General features: G+C 39.0%; 1 protein-coding gene across 3 annotated transcripts in view; it reads left to right on the top strand.

Annotated features, from left to right (window-relative positions):
* The window catches only part of ZMYM6 (zinc finger MYM-type containing 6), a 53410-nt gene that overhangs the window by 16963 nt on the left and 20133 nt on the right, over window positions 1–16314 (top strand). For all 3 annotated transcript variants that reach the window (XM_060089446.1, XM_060089448.1, XM_060089449.1), the window contains exons 5-10: window positions 489–663; window positions 762–953; window positions 12962–13112; window positions 14034–14149; window positions 14963–15238; window positions 15411–15561. In XM_060089446.1, coding sequence (XP_059945429.1) covers window positions 489–663; window positions 762–953; window positions 12962–13112; window positions 14034–14149; window positions 14963–15238; window positions 15411–15561 — 1061 coding nt within the window. The remainder of the gene's footprint in view (window positions 1–488; window positions 664–761; window positions 954–12961; window positions 13113–14033; window positions 14150–14962; window positions 15239–15410; window positions 15562–16314) is intronic.

Raw genomic sequence — 16314 nt, 5'->3', positions numbered from 1 at the left:
TCCCAAATCTTACATTTAAATAAAAAGTTTTTTCATTCCTTGTTTCATTCATGTTTCTACTCTTGGCAGCTACTGGCTAGTAAGAGGACAGTGTTTTGTGGTCTGAAGTTGTGGGATGGCCACTTGTTCTATTGGCTCCAGTGGATGAAACTTGGTTGGAGTTGGAAGCCTCAATGTTTTTTTCATGAGCATCTGGCTAGATATATTTTAAATGTAGTTCTCCTTCAACACATCTATGAATTCAGTATTATAAACTCCATTTTATACATGAGGAAATTGAGACAGTAATTGCCTCACTCATTGTCACTCAGATGATAAGTAATAGAACTAATCATCAAACCCAGTTTTCCAGATGCCTTTTCCAGGGCCACCCATTTACTACTATACAATAGCTGCCCTTAGTAAATGTAGTTATTTTAGCTCACAAAGAGGAAGAAATTACAATTACGAAGAACACATTTCATTTTGCCTTTGTTATTTATTTTTAGAGACATTTTAAATCCAAAGGATGTGATCACAACCGGATTTGAAAATTCCTCTCCTAGCAAAGATTTCTGCAGCCAATCATGCCTTTCTTCTTATGAGCTAAAGAAAAAACCTGTTGTTACCATATATACCAATAGCATTTCAACTAGGTGCAGTATGTGTCAGAAGAATGCTGATGTAAGTTACATTTCACCTTTACTGGGATTCTCTTCACAGATTAGAGGTTTTTAACCGGCTTTACTTATTTTGTATCTGTATGTGTTTTTATTTTCTAGATTCGATTTGAAGTTAAATATCAAAATGTGGTACATGGTCTTTGTAGTGATGCCTGTTTTTCAAAATTTCATTCTACCAACAACCTTACCATGAACTGTTGTGAGAACTGTGGGAGCTATTGCTATAGTAGCTCTGGTCCTTGCCAGTCCCAGAAGGTTTTTAGTTCAACAAGTATCACAGCATATAAACAGGTATGAATATCAGTCTGTTGTGTACAGTTGGGCTTACCCCTTCTGAGATGGCTGCACAGGGATGAAGTGCAGAATAAAAGAATGAACTCTTCCCATCAGTTGATCTTGGTATGTGATTTCCCCTCCTGAAAAATGGGATAGATTCTGATGTTGTAAGGGTTGATTTTGATAGTGAGATGATATAGGTGAACTAGGTCATTTTTTAGGGTTTCCTTCATGGCCAAGAATTCACAAATATAATTTCATGATTTGCTATGAGTCTGAAATATTCTGTGACATACTGATAGCTAAGAAAACCCCATATTATTGTGAATAAACTATGACCAAGAGTTAAAAGATGATACAATCAGCAAATACAAAACATATCTTTTTCTTTTTAGAAAATATATATTTTAAATGTGTCTTGGAATAAATTGTAATTATTCTGGCAACATTGCCTTATTAAAATACTGTAGCTTTTTTCTTTCTTTTTTCTATTTTCCAACTGCCTTTTTTTAAATTTTAGCTTATTTTTATTAGTTTCGTTACTAAATATATTAATTTGTGTCAGTTTAATTATTGCTGAATAATATGGGGTCTTTAAAAAGTTATTTTTTTTTAAAGGTATAAATGATAATTAAAAGTTTTTTTCAGTTAGGATGTTTGGTTTATTTTTAATTCCTTTGAGCAGTTGTTAATAGATGCTCATCTTTGGAAAGTATCTCTTTTCTAGAAACTTAGCCACATTTTGCAGTCTGGTTACTACTTTCACAAGAATAAAATCCATGTTTTATATATATGTGTGTGTGTATATATATACATATATATATATGTATTCGAAAAATCAGTTCCATTCCTGATTTTCTTACTGGTATTATACCCTATCAACTGCATGAATGATGTTCCTCTTTTACCAGGAAGATTATGTATTGTAACTTTGCAATTTATATTTTCCTTTTACTTCCCTATTTAATTCATTACTAAAAGACCTTATATTGTGTCAGTGACAGTATAGGGTAGCCGTTAGGAGCTTGGACTTTGGAGCCAGATGAAGTAAGTTTAGTCTCCTACTCTATTGTTTATTTGTTAATTTTTTTTTTTTTTACAACTTTATTGGAGTATAATTACTTCACAATGGTGTATTAGTCTCTGCTTTATAACAAAGTGAATCAGTTATACATATACATCTGTTCCCATATCCCTTCCCTCTTGCATCTCCCTCCCTCCCACCCTCCCTATCCCACCCCTCTAGGTGGTCACAAAGCACCAAGCTGATCTCCCTATGCTATGCGGCTGCTTCCCACTAGCTATCTACCTTACGTTTGGTAGTATATATATGTCCGTGCCTCTCTCTCGCTTTGTCACAGCTTACCCTTCCCCCTCCCCATATCCTCAAGTCCATTCTCAAGTAGGTCTGTGTCTTTATTCTTGTTTTACCCCTAGGTTCTTCATGACATTTTTTTTCTTAAATTCCATATATATGTTAGCATATGGTATTTGTCTTTCTCTTTCTGACTTACTTCACTGTATGACAGACTCTAGGTCCATCCACCTCATTACAAATAGCTCAATTTCATTTCTTTTTATGGCTGAGTAATACTCCATTGTATATATGTGCCACATCTTCTTTATCCATTCATCGGATGATGGGCACTTAGGTTGTTTCCATCTCTGGGCTATTGTAAATAGTGCTGCAGTGAACATTTTGGTACATGACTCTTTTTGAATTATGGTTTTCTCAGGGTATATGCCCAGTAGTGGGATTGCTGGGTCATGTGGTAGTTCTATTTGTAGTTTTTTAAGGAACCTCCATACTGTTCTCCATAGTGGCTGTACCAATTCACATTCCCACCAGCAGTGCAAGAGTGTTCCCTTTTCTCCACACCCTCTCCAGCATTTATTGTTTCTAGATTTTTTGATGATGGCCACCTGACTGGTGTGAGATGATATCTCATTGAAGTTTTGATTTGCATTTCTCTAATGATTAATGATGTTGAGCATTCTTTCACGTGTTTGTTGGCAGTCTGTATATCTTCTGTGGAGAAATGTCTATTTAGGTCTTCTGGATTTTTGGAGTGGGTTGTTTGTTTTCTTGTTATTGAGCTGCATGAGCTGCTTATAAATATTGGAGATTAATCCTTTGTCAGTTGCTTCATTTGCAAATATTTTCTCCCATTCTGAGGGTTGTCTTTTGGTCTTGTTTATGGTTTCCTTTGCTGTGCAAAAGCTTTGAAGTTTCATTAGGTCCCATTTGTTTATCTTTGTTTTTATTTCCATTTCTCTAGGAGGTGGGTCCAAAAGGATCTTGCTGTGATTTATGTCATAGAGTGTTCTGCCTATGTTTTCCTCTGAGAGTTTGATAGTTTCTGGCCTTACATTTAGGTCTTTAATCCATTTTGAGCTTATTTTTGTGTATGGTGTTAGGGAGTGATCTAATCTCATGCTTTTACATGTACCTGTCCAGTTTTCCCAGCACCACTTATTGAAGAGGCTGTCCTTTCTCCACTGTACATTCCTGCCTCCTTTATCAAAGATAAGGTGACCATATGTGCGTGGGTTTATCTCTGGGCTTTCTATCCTGTTCCATTGATCTATCTTTCTGTTTTTGTGCCAGTACCATACTCTCTTGATTACTGTAGCTTTGTAGTATAGTCTGAAGTCAGGGAGCCTGATTCCTCCAGTTCCGTTTTTCGTTCTCAAGATTGCTTTGGCTATTCGGGGTCTTTTGTGTTTCCATACAAATTGTAAAATTGTTTGTTCTAGTTCTGTGAAAAATGCCAGTGGTAGTTTGATAGGGATTGCATTGAATCTGTAGATTGCTTTGGGTAGTAGAGTCATTTTCACAATGTTGATTCTTCCAATCCAAGAATATGGTATATCTCTCCATGTGTTTGTATCATCTTTAATTTCTTTCATCAGTGTCTTATAGTTTTCTGCATAGAGGTCTTTTGTCTCCTTAGGTAGGTTTATTCCTAGATATTTTTATTCTTTTTGTTGCAGTGGTAAACGGGAGTGTTTTCTTGATTTCACTTTCAGATTTTTTATCATTAGTGTACAGGAATGCCAGAGATTTCTGTGCATTAATTTTGTATCCTGCAACTTTACCAAATTCATTGATTAGCTGTAGTAGTTTTCTGGTAGCATCTTTAGGATTCCCTATGTATAGTATCATGTCACCTGCAAACAGTGACAGCTTTACTTCTTCTTTTCTGATTTGGATTCCTTTTATTTCCTTTTCTTCTCTGATTGCTGTGGCTAAAACTTCCAAAATTATGTTGAATAAGAGTGGTGAGAGTGGGCAACCTTGTCTTGTTCCTGATCTTAGTGGAAATGGTTTCAGTTTTTCACCATTGAGGACAATGTTGGCTGTGGGTTTGTCATATATGGCCTTTATTATGTTGAGGAAAGTTCCCTCTATGCCTACTTTCTGCAGGGTTTTTATCATAAATGGGTGTTGAATTTTGTCGAAAGCTTTCTCTGCATCTATTGAGATGATCATATGGTTTTTCTCCTTCAATTTGTTAATATGGTGTATCACGTTGATTGATTTGCATATACTGAAGAATCCTTGCATTCCTGGAATAAACCCCACTTGATCATGGTGTATGATCCTTTTAATGTGCTGTTGGATTCTGTTTGCTAGTATTTTGTTGAGGATTTTTACATCTATGTTCATCAGTGATATTGGCTTGTAGTTTTCTTTCTTTGTGACATCCTTGTCTGGTTTTGGTATCAACATGATGGTGGCCTCGTAGAATGAGTTTGGGAGTGTTTCTCCCTCTGCTATATTTTGGAAGAGTTTGAGAAGGATAGGTGTTAGCTCTTCTCTAAATGTTTGATAGAATTTGCCTGTGAAGCCATCTGGTCCTGGGCTTTTGTTTGTTGGAAGATTTTTAATCACAGTTTCAATTTCAGTGCTTGTGATTGGTCTGTTCATATTTTCTATTTCTTCCTGTTTCAGTCTTTGCAGGTTGTGCATTTCTAAGAACTTGTCCATTTCTTCCAGGTTGTCCATTTTATTGGCATAGAGTTGCTTGTAGTAATCTCTCATGATGCTTTGTATTTCTGCAGTGTCAGTTGTTACTTCTCCTTTTTCATTTCTAATTCTATTGATTTGAGTCTTCTCCCTTTTTTTCTTGATGTGTGTGGCTAATGGTTTATCAATTTTGTTTATCTTCTCAAAGAACCAGCTTTTAGTTTTAGTGATCTTTGCTATCGTTTCCTTCATTTCTTTTTCATTTATTTCTGATCTGATTTTTATGATTTCTTTCCTTCTGCTAACTTTGGGGGTTTTTTGTTCTTCTTTCTCTAATTGGTTTAGGTGCAAGGTCAGGTTGTTTGCTCGAGTTGTTTCCTGTTTCTTAAGGTGGGATTGTATTGCTATAAACTTCCCTCTTAGAACTGCTTTTGCTGCATCCCTTAGGTTTTGGGTTGTCGTGTCTCCATTGTCGTTTGTTTCTAGGTAGTTTTTAATTTCCTCTTTGATTTCTTCAGTGATCACTTCGTTATTAAGTAGTGTATTGTTTAGCCTCCATGTGTTTGTATTTTTTACAGATCTTTTCCTATAATTGATACCTAGTCTCATAGCGTTGTGGTCGGAAAAGATACTTGATACAATTTCAATTTTCTTAAATTTACCAAGGCTTGATTTGTGACCCAAGATATGATCTATCCTGGAGAATGTTCCATGAGCACTTGAGAAAAATGTGTATTCTGTTGTTTTTGGATGGAATGTCCTATAAATATCAATTAAGTCCATCTTGTTTAATGTATCATTTAAAGCTTGTGTTTCCTTATTTATTTTCATTTTGGATGATCTGTCCATTGGTGAAAGTGGAGAGTTAAAGTCCCCTACTATGAATGTGTTACTGTCGATTTCCCCTTTTATGGCTGGTAGTATTTGCCTTATGTATTGAGGTGCTCCTATGTTGGGTGCATAACTATTTACAACAGTTATATCTTCTTCTTGGATTGATCCCTTGATCATTATGTAGTGTCCTTCTTTGTCTCTTCTAATAGTCTTTATTTTAAAGTCTATTTTGTCTGATAATGAGAATTGCTACTCCAGCTTTCTTTTGATTTCCACTTGCATGGAATATCTTTTTCCATCCCCTTACTTTCAGTCTGTATGTGTCTCTAGGTCTGAAGTGGGTCTCTTGTAGACAGCATATATATGGGTCTTGTTTTTGTATCCATTCAGCCAATCTGTGTCTTTTGGTGGGAGCATTTAGTCCGTTTACATTTAAGGTAATTATCAATATGTGTGTTCCTATTCCCATTCTCTTAATTGTTTTGGGTTCGTTATTGTAGGTCTTTTCCTTCTGTTGTGTTTCTTGCCTAGAGAAGTTCCTTTAGCATTTGTTGTAAAGCTGGTTTGGTGGTGCTGAACTCTCTCAGCTTTTGCTTGTCTGTAAAGGTTTTAATTTCTCCATCAAATCTGAATGAGATCCTTGCTGGGTAGAGTAAGCTTGGTTGCAGGTTTTTCTTCTTCATCACTTTAAATATGTCCTGCCAGTACCTTCTGGCTTGCATAGTTTCTGCTGAAAGATCAGCTGTTAACCTGATGGGGATTCCCTTGTGTGTTATTTGTTGTTTTTCCCTTGCTGCTTTTAATATGTTTTCTTTGTGTTTAATTTTTGACAGTTTGATTAATATGTGTCTTGGCGTATTTCTCCTTGGATTTATTCTGTATGGGACTCTCTGTGCCTCCTGGACTTGATTAACTATTTCCTTTCCCATATTAGGGAAGTTTTCAACTATAATCTCTTCAAATATTTTCTCAGTCCCTTTCTTTTTCTCTTCTTTTTCTGGAACCCCTATAATTCGAATGTTGGTGCGTTGTGCGTTTGATGTTGTCCCAGAGGTCTCTGAGACTGTCCTCAGTTCTTTTCATTCTTTTTTCTTTATTCTGTTCTGCAGCAGTTATTTCCACTATTTTATCTTCCACGTCACTTATCCATTCTTCTGCCTTATTCTGCTATTGATCCCATCTAGAGTATTTTTCATTTCATTTATTGTGTTGCTCATCATTGCTTGATTCATCTTTAGTTCTTCTAGGTCCTTGTTAACTGTTTCTTGCATTTTGTCTATTCTATTTCCAAGATTTTGTATCATCTTTACTATCATTATTCTGAATTCTTTTTCAGGTAGATTGCCTATTTCCTCTTCATTTGTTAGGTCTGGTGGATTTTTATCTTGCTCCTTCACCTGCTGTGTGTTTTTCTGTGTTCTCGTTTTGCTTATCTTACTGTGTTTGGGGTCTCCTTTTTGCAGGCTGCAGGTTCGTAGTTCCCGTTGTTTTTTTTATCTGTCCCCAGTGGCTAAGGTTGGTTCAGTGGGTTGTGTAGGCTTCCTGGTGGAGGGGACTAGTGCCTGTGTTCTGGTGGATGAGGCTGGATCTTGTCTTTCTGGTGGGCAGGTCCACGTCTGGTGGTTTGTTTTGGGGTGTCTGTGTACTTACTATGATTTTAGGCAGCCTCTCTGCTAATGGGTGGGGTTGTGTTCCTGTCTTGCTAGTTGTTTGGCATAGGGTGTCCAGCACTGTAGCTTGCTTGTCGTTGAGTGAAGCTGGGTGCTGGTGTTGAGATGGAGATCTCTGGGAGATTTTCGTCATTTGATATTATGTCGAGCTGGGAGGTCTCTTGTGGACCAGTGTCCTGAAGTTGGCTCTCCCACCTCAGAGGCACAGCACTGACTCCTGGCTGCAGCACGAAGAGCCTTTCATCCACACGGCTCAGAATAAAAGGGAGAAAAAGTAGAAAGAAAGAATTAGTAGAAGAAAGAAAGAGAGAGAGAGAGAGAGAGAGAGAGGGAGGGAGGGAGAGAGAGAGAAAGAGAAAGAAAAGAAAGAGAAGGGAGGAAGGAGGGAAGGTAGGAAAAAAAGAGTGAAGATAAAGTAAAATAGAATAAAGTATGATAAAATATAATAAAGTTATTAAAAATAAATATAATTATTAAGAAAAAAATTTTAAAAACAAAAACAAAAAACCGGACGGATAGAACCCTGGGACAAATGGTGGAAGCAAGGCTATACAGACAAAATCTCACACAGAAGCATACACATACACATTCACAAAAAGAGGAAAAGGGGGAAAAAATCATAAATCTTGCTCTCAAAGTCCACCTCCTCAATTTGGGATGATTCGTTGTCTAATGGAGGGAAGGAAGGAAAGAAAGAAAGAAAGAAGATAAAATAAAATAAAGTAAGATAAAATAAAGTAATTAAAATAAAAAATAATTATTCAAAAAAATTAAAAAAAAACAAACAAAAAATGGACGGATTAACCCTAGGACAAATGGTGGAAGCAAAGCTGTACAGACAAAGTCTCACACAGAAGCATACACATACACACTCACAAAAAGAGGAAAAGGGGAAAAAATCATAAATCTTGTTCTCAAAGTCCACCTCCTCAATTTGGGATGATTCGTTTTCTATTCATGTATTCCACAGATGCAGGGTACATCAAGTTGATTGTGGAGCTTTAATCCGCTGCTTCTGAGGCTGCTGGGAGAGATTTCCCTTTCTCTTCTCTATTCTCACAGCTCCCGGGTCTCAGCTTTGGATTTGGCCCCGCCTCTGCGTGTAGATCGCTGGAGGGGGTCTGTTCTTCACTCAGACAGGACGGGGTTAAAGGAGCAGCCGCTTCGGGGACTCTGGCTCACTCACGCCAGGTTGGGGGAGGGGTACGGAATGCGGGGCGAGCCTGCGTGCGCTCTCCCGGGGAAGCCGTCCCTGGATCCCGGGACCCCGGCAGTGGCGGGCTGCACAGGCTCCCCGGAAAGGGGGCGTGGACAGTGACCTGCGCTCGCACACAGGCCTCTTGGCGGCGGCAGCAGCAGCCCCAGTGTCCCACGCCCATCTCTGGGGCCCGCGCTTTTAGCCGCGGCTCGCGCCCATCTCTGGAGCTCCTTTAAGCAGCGCTCTTAATCCCCTCTCCTGGCGCACCAGGAGATAGAGGGAAGAAAAAGTCTCTTGCCTCTTCAGCAGGTCCAGACTTTTTCCCGGACTCCCTCCCTGCCAGCCGTGGTGCACTAACCCCTTCAGGCTGTGTTCACCCCGCCAACCCCAGTCCTCTCCTTGAGCTCTGACCGAAGCCTGAGCCTCAGCTCGCAGCCCCGCCCATCCCGGCGGCCGAGCAGACAAGCTTCTCCGGCTGGTGAGTGCCGGTCGGCACCGATTCTCTGTGCGGCTCTCCGCTTTGCCCACAGCACCCCTGTTGCTGCGCTCTCCTCCGCGGCTCCAAAGCTTTCCCCCTCTGCCACCCGCAGTCTCCGCCCGCGAAGGGGCTTCCTAGTGTGTGGAAACCTTTCCTCCTTCACGGCTCCCTCCCACTGGTGCAGGTCCCGTCCCTATCCTTTTGTCTCTGTTTATTCTTTTTCTACCCAGGTACGTGGGGGAGTTTCTTGCCTTTTGGGAGGTCTGAGGTCTTCTGCCAGCGTTCAGTAGGTGTTCTGTAGGAGTTGTTCCACGTGTAGATGTATTTCTGGTGTATCTGTGGGGAGGAAGGTGATCTCCGCGTCTTACTCTTCCGCCATCTTCCCCTTCTCCTCTGTTTATTTGTTAATTTAAAGTTTGTTTAAATTAAAAAATATATATGTAATTTTTTAAAAGTATCTCACTATGTTATTGAAAGGATTTTATGGTATAGTGTATGTAAATTGCTTTGTGTGGGGCCTGCTCATGGTAAGCGCTCAGTAAGTAATAACATTGGTAATTTATATAAATGGTAGCATTATTATTGTTGTTGTTTCTTAAAACATGAATAACCTTACAGGCAAATTTTATTATGAAACTCAGCTTGAACTACAGGTAGTTCTGTAGAATCTCCTAATATACATTAAACATCTTTTCTGTCTCCTGCTAAAGAGTCTTCCAAGTTAGGTAACCTTCAGGGTGGTAGACTCTATCCTAGATTGATGTCTACAAATCTGTCCTGAGGGTGGTCCTTCGGTTCATGGATTACTTGGTCCTCTCTGATTATTTGTGATGAGAGAAGTATGTTATGACCAATTAGTTATTACTTTTAATGTGTTTTGTTGTTGCTAATATATATGAGTAGTTACTAATTTTTTTCAGTTTACATTTTACAGGCATACCTCAGAAATATTGTGGGTTTGGTTCTAGACCACTGCAGTAAAGCAAGATTATATATATCAATTCTTATATACACGTACACACAAATATAATTTATATATATACATATATATATAATTGATATATATTCTTGGTTGAAAGAGGTATGTTTCAGGTCTATGTGGGTCCTTTCAAAAAGTAAAGAGCTAATCCTTAAATAATTCTAAAATAGTGTTTATAGACATTTCATCAGTTAAGAGTTTTAGAGACATGTGATTGAGTTCATCCAGTTTCTGTAGCTAGGAAAGCAGCTTACTAGATAACTAACTTAGATAGATCATGTCTTTTCTTCACCTTTAGAAAGAGAGGGCATTTATAGACATACCTCAGAGATACTGCATGTTCAGTTACAGACCACCACAATAAAGCAAATATTGCAATAAAGTGACACACAAATTTTTGGTTTCCCAGTGCATATAACAGTTATGTTTACACTATACTGTAGTCTGTGAAGTGTGCAATAACATCATGTCTTAAAAAAACAATGTGCATACCTAATTTAAAAATGCGTTATTGCTTAAAAATGCTAACATTCACCTGAGCCTTCAGCGAGTTGTAATCTTTTTGCTGATGGAGGGTCTTGCCTCGATGTTGATGGCTGCCAACTGCTCAGGGTGGTGGTTACTGAAGGCTGGGGTGGCTGTGGCAGTTTCTTAAAATAAGACAACAATTAAGTTTGCTGCATGGATTGACTCTTCCTGTCATAAACGATTTCTCTGTGGTATGCAGTGCTGTTTGATAGCATTTGACCCTCAGTAGAACTTCTTTCAGAATGGGAAGCAATCCTGTCAAACCCTGTTGCTGCTTTATCAACTAAATTTATGTAATATTCTAAATCCTTTGCTGTCATTTCAGCAGTCATCTTCACCAGGAGTAGATTCCATCTCAAGACACCACTTTTTTGCTCCTCCATAAGAAGCAACTCCTTGTTCATTAAAGTTTTGTCCTGAGATTGCGGAAATTGAGTCACATCTTTTGGGCTCCACCTCTAATTCTTGTCCTCTTGCTATTTCCACCAATCTGCAGTTACTTTATTCACTGAAGTCTTAAACCCCTCAAAGTCATCCATGAAAGTTGGAGTCAACTTCTTCTAAACTCCTGTTAATGTAGATATTTTGACCTCTTCCCATGAATCACTTATGCTTTTAATGTCATCTAGAATGGTGAATCCTTTCCAGAAGGCTTTTAATTTACTTTGTCCAGCTCTATCAGAAGAATCACTGTCTATGGCAGCAATAGCATTACGAAATGTATTTCTTAAATAATAAGACTTGAAAGTCAGAATTACTCTTTGATCCATGGGATGCAGAATGGATGATTTGTTAGCAGGTGTGAAGACAACATTAATATCATTGTACATCTCCATCAAACCTCTTGGATGACCAGATGCATTGCCAACGAGCAATAATATTTTGAAAGGAATCTTTTCTTCTGAGGAGTAGGTCTCGACAGTCGGCTTAAAATATTCAGTAAACCGTGTTGTCAGCAGATGTGCTGTTATCTAGGCGTTGTTTTTCCATTTATAGAACACAGGCAGAGTAGATTTAGCATAATTCTTAAGGGCCCTAGGATTTTTAGAATAATAAATGAGCATTGGCTTCAACTTAAAGTCACCAGGTGCAGTAGCCCCTAACAAGAGAGTCGGCCTGTCCCTGAAGCTTTGAAGCCAGTCATTGACTTCTCTCTAGCATGAAAGTCCTAGATGGAATCTTTTTCCAATGGAAGGCTATTTCATCTGCATTGAAAATCTGTTGTTTAATGTAGCCACCTTCATTAATTATCTTAGCTAGATCTTCTGAATAACTTGCAGCTTCCGCATCAGCACTTGCTGCTTAACATTGTACTTTGATGTTTTAGAGACCGCTTCTTTTCTTAAAACTCATGAACCAACCTCTGCCACCTTCAGACTTTTCTTCTGCAGCTTCTTCACCTGTCTCAGCCTTCATAGAATTGAAGAGAGGTAGGGCCTTGCTTTGGATTAGGCTTTGGCTTAAGGGAATATTGTGGCTCGTTTGATCTTCCATCCAGACACTAAAACTTTATCCATATCAGCAGTAAGACTGTTTTGCTTTCTTATCATTTGTGTCTTCACTGGAGTAGCACTTTTAATTTCCTTCAAGAACTTCTCCTTTGCATTTACAACTTGGCTAACTGGCACAAGAGGCCTAGCTTTAGGCCTCTCTTAGCTTTCCACATGCCTTCCTCACTAAGTTTAGTCATTTCTAGCTTTTGATTTGAAGTGAGAAATGTGTAACTGTTCCTTTCACTTGACTATCTAGAGACCATTGTAGGGTTATTAATTAGCCTAATTTCAATATTGTTGTGTCTCAGGGAATAGGGAGGCCTGAGGAGAGGGAGAGAGATGGGAAATAGCCGGTCAGTGGAACAGTCAGAACACATACAACGTTTATCAATTTAGCTAGTCTTAAATGGGCGTGGTTTATGGAGCCCCAAAATAGTTACAATGGTAACATCAAAGATCACTGATCACAGATCACTGTGAAGTATACAATAATAATGAAAAATTTTGAAATATTGCGGGAATTACCAAAATGTGACACAGTGAGCAAATGCTGTTGGAAAAATGGCGCTGATAGGCTTGCTTGACGCAGGATTGCCACAAATCTTCAATTCGTAAAAAATGCAGTATCTGCAAAGCATAATAAAGTGAAGCACAATAAAATGAGGTATGCCTGTATTATTGTCTGAAAGAACTTATTTTTCCTACATCCCAACTTTTAGGGAAGTCTGTACTTAGTGTAGCTGCTATCATTGTCATGCTCAAATATTTTAGCCAAAGGCTTTGGTTGTAGGTAGCTTTTCTTTTTCTTTCCTTAAACCATATGTATATACATGTGCTTGTACTAGGTATCTAAATGTTATTTTATTTTAATAGAATTCAGCCCAAACTCCTCCATATGCCTTGGGGAAATCATTGAGGCCCTCAGCTGAAATGATTGAGACTACGAACGACTCAGGAAAAACAGAGCTTTTCTGCTCTATTAATTGCTTATCTGCTTACAGAGTTAAGACAGTTATTTCTTCAGGTAATGTTTAAGTTTGATAAATTTATAGATTTCGTAACTATTAAAGAAGAATGTAACTGCTTTTCTTTCACTTCGTTACAAACTAAACTGATCTATGTGGTTAAATAAAGACCCAAGGTTATTTTAGTTTCAAAGAGCTGATTTTTATTTTTATTTTCTTTGAAGGATCCATGCAGTATTTTTTTAATTAATTAATTTATTTTAGGCTGCGTCGGGTCTTAGTTGCGGCATGTGAGATATTTTGTGGTGGTGCGTGGGCTTCTCTCTAGTTGTAGCACATGGGCTCAGTAGTTGTGGCGCACAGGCTTAGTTGCCCCGTGGCATGTGGGATCTTAGTTCCCCCACCAGGGACCAAACCCATGTCCCCTGCATTGGAAGGCGGATTCTTAACCACTGGACCACCAGGGAAGTCCCACAAAGAGCTGATTTTTTTTTTTTTTTTTGTGGTACGCGGGCCCCTCACTGTTGTGGCCTCTCCTGTTGCGGAGCACAGGCTCCGGACATGCAGGCTCAGCGGCCATGGCTCACGGGCCCAGCCGCTCTGCGGCATGTGGGATCTTCCCGGACCGGGGCACGAGCCCGCGTCCCCTACATCGGCAGGCGGACTCTCAACCACTGCGCCACCAGGGAAGCCCAAGAGCTGATTTTTAAGTGACAAAGTTTTTCAGTGATTCTCTTAGATTGAAGTATTTATTTTGTAATTTCATACGTGAAAAGAGAGAAAAAACACGTATAAGTTCCAAGTTAATTTTTGCGTTAAGTGGGACTTAATTGAGGTTAGCTTTACATATTATTGTAAAGTTTCTTCATTTTTGTTTTGCATATTACTGAATATTTGGTTTTTTTACTCTCCTAATACATTTTTGGATCATTTGTGCATCTGTGTAACTTACTCATTGATTTTTATTTTTTGCTACCAAGGTGTCCAGGTTTTGTGTCATAGTTGTAAAACCTCAGCAGTACCTCAGTATCACCTAGCCATGTCCAATGGAACTATATACAGCTTCTGCAGCTCCAGTTGTGTGGTGGCTTTCCAGGTATGACCTAAGGTAGTACTTTACCCTTGCAGTTCTCTTAGGCGTTGGTCTATGGCAAATGTTAACTGCTGAAGGACCATGCTTATTAAGTTAGAAAGAAAAAAATTCTATTCAGCTGTGATCCAAGAGGTCATTTCTGCAAAATGTCTGAGCCCAAGATTTGACCCTCAGTCCTTCTTTATTCAGAGTGTTCACCTAAACTACCTTTCTCTCCCACTTTCTCCCTTGGCTCTCTCCCTTTCAAAAGAATGGAAGCTAGGCTATGGTTTGGATAGGTGGCATGGTGATGTGCTCATGTGTCCCTTCCTTTCATCCTGGGCCAGATACATAATGACTCCTGGTGTGGAATTGGAAGCTTCCACTTACTTGTCCCATTCTCTCCTCTCTGATACACAGGGAAAGGGTAGAGTTTCCCATCCTCCTGGGTGGGAAGATGCCTGATGTAGTATCCCTGGCACCAGGGAGAAAGAGACTACTGGTGGCCACTGTGCTCTTAATAGCCACGAGAGGCTGGTTGGTAATGGGAGTGCAGGTGAAGGGGCATCTTGGGGGAAAGGAGAGGCCTGCTCTAATTTATTAATTAGTCATGTACTAGAGATCTTTGTCTGGAAAGCCTGAATTTTAGTCCTCAATCTTTTAATGTTGCATTTCTCAGTCCTATTCTGGAAGTATGCCATTTCAGCCCTTTCTGATAACTACTCAATAAAATTTTCAAGAAATGTTTGGGGGGAATTAATTTATTAAAATGACAAAATGAAATTGATCAAGTTACCTTACGTTGATAAAATCTTTGCCTTATTTGTATTCATTCAGAATGTATTTAACAAGCCAAAAGGAACAGACTCTTCAGCAGTGCCCTTGTCTCAGGGCCAAGTGGTTGTAAGTCCACCCTCTGGGTCAGCAGTGTCAGCAGGAAGAGGTAACACCTCTGCCGTTTCCCCCAGCTCCGTCAGTGGCTCTGCCGCAGCCAGTCTCCAGCCTCCTTCTGCTCAGTCCCAGCAAGTTGCTTTAACCCATACAGTTGTTAAACTCAAGTGTCAGCACTGTAACCATCTGTTTGCCACAAAACCAGAGCTTCTTTTCTACAAGGTAAAGAGAGATCGTGGAAGGGATTGAATATGAGTTTATCTAATAGAAGCATTTTGTCTTTTCATCTTTGACAGTCCCTTGGTTTGCTTTGAAATGAGAAAGAAAAGGATTTCTTAACAGTAAAGCAACTGTTTAATTTAATTAGGTATTAATGACTGTTCTTCCTCTGCAGGGTAAAATGTTTCTGTTTTGTGGCAAGATTTGCTCTGATGAATACAAAAAGAGAAATAAAGTTATGGCAATGTGTGACTACTGTAAACTGCAGAAAATTATAAAGGAGACTGTACGATTCTCAGGGGTTGATAAACCATTCTGTAGTGAAGGTAAAGAAAACTCAGTTTTGGCCACAGAGCATATGGTTGTTATGAAGTAATTCATGATGAGTTGAGCTGTTAATCCACAATTAATTTTCAAGTAATTTCTTTTATGAAATATAATTTGAAGCTTTTTTATTGAGTTTATACTTAATTCACTTTAAAGTCTGTCCTTTTAAATGTTATAATAATCTCAATAAAGAAAAACTTTCAAAATATAATTAGGTCAATGATATTAGTATATAGAAAATCTCTTCATAAGTTTAGCTATGACTTCAGAGATCTTTTTGTTTTTGCACCCATTCGTAAAGAGGGTACTTAGGCAATTACTGCTTCTTGGCTTAAGAAACTTTTATATTGGGTTGGCCAAAAGGTTGGTTCGGTTTTTTCTGTATGATGGCTCTAGTAGCACTTAGTTGTCTTTAACTTCATTGGAAACAATTTTGTTAGATTGTATGTGACAGCTGTCATATCAGCGTGCATTTAAAAAAAGACTTATCAAAATGGGTGAATTTTGGGGGACTTCCCTGGTAGGCTAGTAGTAAAGAATCCGCCTTTCAATGCAGGGGGCACGGGTTTGATTCCTAATCAGGGAACTAAGATTCCACATGCTGCAGGGCAGCTAAGCCCATGCGCCACAATTACTGAGCTTGCGCACCTCAACTAGAGAGGCTGTGTGCCGCAAACTACAGAGCCCACGTGCCCTGGAGCCTGTGTACCACAACTAGAGAAGAGAAAACCTGCATGCCACAACTGGAGAGA

The sequence above is a fragment of the Mesoplodon densirostris genome, chromosome 2 (assembly GCF_025265405.1).
Source record: "Mesoplodon densirostris isolate mMesDen1 chromosome 2, mMesDen1 primary haplotype, whole genome shotgun sequence".
NCBI classification, from domain to species: Eukaryota; Metazoa; Chordata; class Mammalia; order Artiodactyla; family Ziphiidae; genus Mesoplodon; species Mesoplodon densirostris.
Note: the sequence above shows the minus strand (reverse complement) of the source record. Positions and strands in the feature narration are given on the sequence as shown.